The 6,539-nt window shown below is 34.2% G+C and overlaps 1 protein-coding gene across 1 annotated transcript; it reads left to right on the forward strand.

Moving 5' to 3' along the window:
- Positions 1-432: 432 nt before the first annotated feature.
- Positions 433-6,118, forward strand: LOC123203736 (TOM1-like protein 3). The gene is made up of 10 exons (XM_044620195.1): positions 433-582; positions 919-1,057; positions 1,979-2,057; positions 2,332-2,430; positions 2,530-2,643; positions 3,112-3,254; positions 4,178-4,259; positions 4,458-4,543; positions 4,624-4,806; positions 5,413-6,118. Exons 2-10 carry the CDS (start codon positions 948-950, stop codon positions 6,026-6,028), a joined length of 1,512 nt encoding a protein of 503 aa, XP_044476130.1. The 5' UTR covers positions 433-582; positions 919-947; the 3' UTR covers positions 6,029-6,118.
- Positions 6,119-6,539: the final 421 nt, after the last annotated feature.

Consider the following 6,539-nt stretch of genomic DNA (forward strand, 5'->3'; position numbering starts at 1 on the left):
AATGATGACATTATCTTTCATGGTGATGAGTAGTCATTCTCTATAATTGGATCTAGAAAATATATGAAAAATGTTAACTGTTAATTAGAATAGTGGTGATTGAAGAAGGGAAACAAATTTTAAGAACGAAATATTAATTTTTCAAACTTTGAAAATGAGGATAAAGTGTTATTTTTTAAAGTCTGAGGAGAAAAATAATATTAATTTTTAAAATTTAATGATAAAATAACGATTTTATCTTTATTTATAATTAAAAATTCTAACAAAAATTAGTTTATAAATAAATATTTGAATTTTTAAAATACTGTAAATATATTTTTGAAAATAAATTAAAACTTAGATGAAAAAGACTCTGTTGACCTATTTAAAATGATATATTATAAACGATTATAAATAAATTTATTATCGAAGAAGAGTATTGGTCGTCTGTTATTAAACATCTATCACAGACAGTTACGTGGAGTCCGTGGAACCGTTTTAAGCAACCTATAAATTCTTTCTTCTTTGATCACATTTTTTGTCATAAATTATTATTCAATTTCGTTTTCTCATTTTCTACTTGTTTCTGGGTTTTTCAAACCGGTAAGCTCCTCTGAATATCCTAACCGACTTTGACGTCTCTTATCCTTTTCATCAACTGTGGTTTTAATTTTGTCTACTAATAAGATCATTTTCATTGCAAAATTTCAAATTTCCGTTTATGGGTCTAAGTTATGGTGGATTGTTTATTGGTTTTTGATTGAATTTTGTATTGGGTTTATGAAGATAAGTTTAGAGCTAAGCTAGTGGCAACTGGGTGCTTAGTTTGTTCTAATCTTTTTTTTTTTTTTTGTAGGAGGAAAGATGATAGTTTCATTACAATTTTTTGTTTTGGATTTAGTTTTGAGATTGATTATTGTGTGACGAATTGTGTTTTAGGATTGTAAGTGATTGGGGAATTTTAAACAATGGCTAATAATGCGGCGGCGTGTGCTGAGAGGGCAACTAGTGACATGTTAATTGCTCCCGACTGGGCGTTAAACATCGAGCTTTGCGATATCATCAACATGGATCCTGGGTATGATTCTTTTGATTTGTTTTTTTACATCTTTTGTCCATATGTTTATATACGCTGTCAATTCTGAATATTGCGACGTGGGGATCTAATGAAATTGTGAAAGTTAAGAGTTCAATTGAGTGATAGCTTAAATTGAATTTTGCATTTGTTGATGCTAATGATTCTGAAGCCAGTTCCATGTAGAGATTTTCCATCTCCTTTTTCTCTTTCATTTGTTCACTTTGTGCATGTTTATGTGATAAGGAGAATAAATTTAGCTGAATGATTTTTTTTATCTGCTCATGCTTCTTAGTTTTATGGACGTTCTCTAATTCCTTTCCTGAAATGGGCTTTGGGTTTAAAAACATAGTTAGTTTTGGAATATGGTTCTGTTTGGTCTACTTAATCTTCTTGAATGAAGCTGTAGACAGTGTCTATGTGAGAAAACTTTTGAATCCTGGTACATTATTGATATCAAAAGGCTAGTTGAGGTGAAAAATTGGTTGGTTGAGCGTTTTAGGTAATCTTATGTTGGTTGTGAAGAGAAGCTCTAGTGTATCTTGGAACTAATAAGTATTTGGTTGCATCTGCTTATGTTGTGGAGAAAACCAAAAATCTGAAAAGTTTAAATTAAATTAATTGGAAACATGGGCAGAACTCTTTCACACCTGTCTAACTGTTTCAAGTATGATTGATTATTGTAGTCAGAATGTGAAGAGGTCTGTACCTTTACCACTTAGGAAAATCACAACCGCGTTGTTAAAGTTCTGCTCTGTTAGCTGGAAATTTTCTGCCACTGCCCAGTGTTTGATTGCATTCTGACCTTTCAATAACTTTGAACACCAGTTTGCATACTGTAATCTGAGGTGGATTGATGACTTCCCCAAAATTTGGTTGCATAATTTATTCTTGAGTTTGTTGTCATCCTTGATTGTGTTGCAGGCAAGCTAAAGATGCATTGAAGGTACTGAAGAAGCGGCTGGGCAGTAAAAATCCTAAAATGCAACTTCTGGCTCTTTTTGTAAGTAATGTTTATCAAATTTCCAAACTTCCTAGACATGGCATCTTTATTTGTTTAATTTGAAGTCATAATTTTGTTTTCTTCATCATGTAAATTATGAAATACTTTCTTTTGAAATCTCTTCTCATTTGCTTTTCACCAAAAGTCTAAAAAGTGGGTGTTAATTGGTTTCCATGTAGTCAGTAAGGTGATATGCATGTCTTGCTACATGCACGATGAAATAGAAACAATGACTTGACAATTTAGATTTTTATTATTGTAATTTTTTACCTAGGTTCTTGAGACTCTCAGCAAGAATTGTGGCGATAGTGTATTTCAGCAGATTGTTGAGCGTGATATCTTACATGAAATGGTTAAAATAGTGAAAAAGAAGGTACTTGCATTCCCTTTTGATCTATCAAAAATTTTTCTTCTTTGGTTCGAATTGGTTCTGATTCATTGTATATTGTATCTTTCTGATTTGATTCTTCAGCCAGATTTGAATGTGAGGGAAAAGATACTTATTTTAATTGATACGTGGCAAGAAGCTTTTGGGGGATCGAGGGGAAGGTATCCCCAATATCATGCTGCATATAATGAACTGAGGGTAATTACTTAGTTTGACTTTCAATTGCACTTTGTTGTACATATTTATCTTTTCTTTGCAAACATCAATTCCTTAGACATATATGGATTAACAGTTACAGAGTAAGTTTATGCCTTACGTCTAGAGCTTCATTCTTTCTGCATAGATCAACGCATGCAAGAGCCTGTTTCTAATTTAGTTTTAGTATGTGGATATAGAGGCCAAAATGATTGTATACTCTCTCTCCTAACTAATAATAATGTGATACCGACTATATATATTTAGATATTGTATATTTATATCCACACCGACACAACTGTATTTCAGTCATCAAATCTTTTTTTTTTAAATTAGAACTTCAGCTATTAAAATTGTGCTCATATCATGGTTGTTGTAATGGTGACACAAGAAGGGGAATAATTGTGGCTGTTATTTGTGCCAGTAGTCTTCATATGTCATTAAAAATGGATCTTATTTGATAACTGACAGTCTGCTGGAGTTGAATTCCCTCCCCGGGCTGAGAATAGCGTACCATTTTTCACTCCACCACAAACCCAGCCAGTTGTTAACTCTCTTTCATATGATGATGCTGCTATACAAGCCTCTTTACAGTCAGATGCTTCTGGCCTCAGGTATCACTTGAAAAATATTTTGTGTCCAATTTCTTCAAAGTTTGTGTGTGAACCAATAAGTTCATCAAATGACAGGAATTGCTGGGAAAATCCCTTGCATAATTTAAGTATGTATGAAATACTAGTAAATTCTCTAGAAGCCTAATTTATTTCAGGATATCATTAATTTAAATGCAAGTATTTGAGCATGATGGAGTTTCTTGCACTGTATTTGCTACCTGGATATGTTTAATTTTTGGTTTTGTCCTCTATGCGTATGTGTTCTTGATTTATGAGTGTATGGGCATCATTGAGTTTCTTGTTCTGCATTTGCCTCAAGAAATTTGCTTTTATCTTTTTTGGTTTTGTTTAATGATCTATTCTCTTGCTTGTATGTGTTTAGACAAATCATTTTTTTCACTTTAGATATTAAAATATGTGTGCATCCAAAAATGTGTGTTACAGTTCCATGAACTTTCTATTTACTTTGTACTCTTATTTACCTAGTCCTTGAGCTGCTCTGAAGTGTTCATCTAAAAGCCTTAATCATTATGATTTGCCATTGGTTGGTTTTTCATTATAAGATCAAACATGTGGCTGCATCCGAAAATGTGTGTTACAGTTCCATGAACTTGCTATTTACTTTGTACTCTCACTTACCTGGTCCTTTCTGCTCTGAAGTGTTCTTCTAAAAGCCTTCGTCATTATAACTTGCCATCTGTTGGTTTTTCATTGTAAGATCAAGCAGCTGTCTGATTTCATCAAAATCTTGGGGTAGTTAACTCTTTGGAAGAAAGTTGAATAAAGCAGTTCATTTATATCATTATTTGACAAGTCTTATACATCGTGATTTTTAATGCATCAGATGTGTTGTGATTTGAAATATTCAGAGATTTTCAGACCATGTTTTTCTTCTCCCAATAATATGTTTTTTCCATTTTCAGCTTGGCAGAGATTCAAAGTGCCCAGGGAATAGCAGATGTACTAATGGAAATGCTAAGTGCCTTGGATCCAAAGAAACCTGGGGTAGAATTTTTCTTTCCAGCTCTATTTTATTCTATTTCATTTTTTTTGTTGCATACGTGGGAGAGAGGGAGAGCGATTTGCTTTGATGTCAAATAGCTTCTATATAACATAAGCTTCTCTCTTGATATTATGGCCATTAAAAGTCCTGCCTATTAACCAATCATCATCGGATTCCTCTGATTCTGGGTATTTTGATAGGGTGTGAAGCAGGAAGTAATTGTTGACCTTGTTGATCAGTGTCATTCATACCAAAAACGTGTCTTGGTTCTTGTGAATAATACAGCGTAAGAATTTGATCTATATTGTCATCTTTTCCTTCATTTATCATTTGTGGTGCTAATAATTACAGTTGTTTTTCTTTCAGGGATGAGGAACTTTTATGTCAGGGATTGGCATTGAATGATACCTTGCAGCGTGTACTTCGTCGGCATGATGATATTGAGAAAGGAACTCCTGCAGGAGTAACAGAGACTCCGGTTGTGCCACTTGTTAATGTCACCCACGACGATGATGAGCCAGAGGACGATTTTGCCCAGTTGTCTCACAGGTGACTTTTTTAACCGGATATACTTTAGTAGGTGTTCTTTTTTTCTTTTTTCTTTTTTTATTCATTTTCTGTCATTTCCATTCATATAGCTCATTAGCCTGTGAGGTATGAATGACCTCTGCTTATTGTGTGCTTGTTCTTTGCTTGAAGTGCAATGCAATTCAATATTGGTAGCTGGCTAACAGCATGCAAGTTATCTTACTTTTTTACCTTTTTCTTTGAGAGAATACGTGGGGAACGGTAGCTGTGAAATTGCGCTAGAACCCATGAGGGTTTTGCCGGATGGTCAGGCCTGTGGTTTGCTCCCATAGGGCTTGGGTTCGAGCCCCTCATGGGCATTTGCATGACCTAAGGCTGTTATTTTCCATTTCCCCAACATTGCAGGGTTTATAAATGAAAATGTAGATATTTATTTGGCAATCTGTGTCTCATGATAGGATTGGTTACCGAATGAAAATTTCATCTACGTTTCAGTTGTGGACGGAATACACTGATCTTTAAAATTTTAAAATTACATCTTGTAAGATAAATATATGCATATGATTTTACAATTATATGTACATATAAATTTTCATTGTCACAAGTTTGCATTTTATTTCACCGTAGGAGACCAGCCAGTACTAGGAGTGAACCAACACGAGTCAGCCCACTTCTCCCTCCTCCACCATCATCAAAAAAGCCAGTCTTTACGGATGTTGGCAAAATTGATTATCTCAGTGGCGATGTGTACAAGTCTGAAGCATATAACGAAACACCTGAACGTACACCTTTTGCAGCTCCAACTCATCCGTATACTAATCCCTCCGCACCATTGACCCCAGTACGGTCCTTGTCACCCCCTTCCAATGCCGGCAACTCAAACTCATCACCCCTTTATTCTTCACAGCCCATGTATGATGAACCAACTCCCTCAAGCAAATCTCCTGAGAAGCTACCCTCTGCCCCTTGGGACATTCAGCCAGGTGGAAACCTCCCACCGCCTCCCTCGAAGTACAATCAAAGACAGCAATTCTTCGAGCAGCAACATGGTTATCCTGCTCATTCAGGCAGTGGGTCTGGTTACTCTTACAACAGTTTGGTGGGACAAACTCAGTCTCTCTCTCTGAATTCATCTACCCCTAAGAAAGAAGAAAAACCTGAAGATGCTCTCTTCAAGGATCTTGTTGATTTTGCCAAATCCAAGTCATCCAGTTCACAGAAACCCAATAATAGATCACTTTGAGTTTTGGTATTTGTGATTGTGGTACAGGTTTGGAGTATATTATTAGTTGATTAGGCTTTGCACCAGATAAATAAACATGGGTTTATGTCTTGGGCTTCTGTTTTGACATGCTGTTTATCCTTTTAATCGATCGACGCCTTATCGAGAGAGTAATATTACGTTTATCCTTTTTAAATATATAAATAAATATATATTTATATATATTATCACGTGATTGGATGTTATTTTATTTTTAATATAAAATTATTAAATCACGTGATGATATATATAAGTGTGTATTTATTTGTATATTTAAAATGAATATATATATAGTTTTATTGTATGGGTTATTACTTTGGTGTATATCAATGTATTAAATGATTCTATTTGTTTCTCTACTGTTTTCTCTTAAATAAATTATTATTCTTTTATTATTATAATTATTATTTTGACATTGGATCCATCTGATGATATTATATGACACCTGAATATGATATGGTTTAAACAAGGGTGTATGTTGAATATTAAATGA

Source organism: Mangifera indica, chromosome 19 (assembly GCF_011075055.1).
Source record: "Mangifera indica cultivar Alphonso chromosome 19, CATAS_Mindica_2.1, whole genome shotgun sequence".
Lineage (NCBI taxonomy): Eukaryota > Viridiplantae > Streptophyta > Magnoliopsida > Sapindales > Anacardiaceae > Mangifera > Mangifera indica.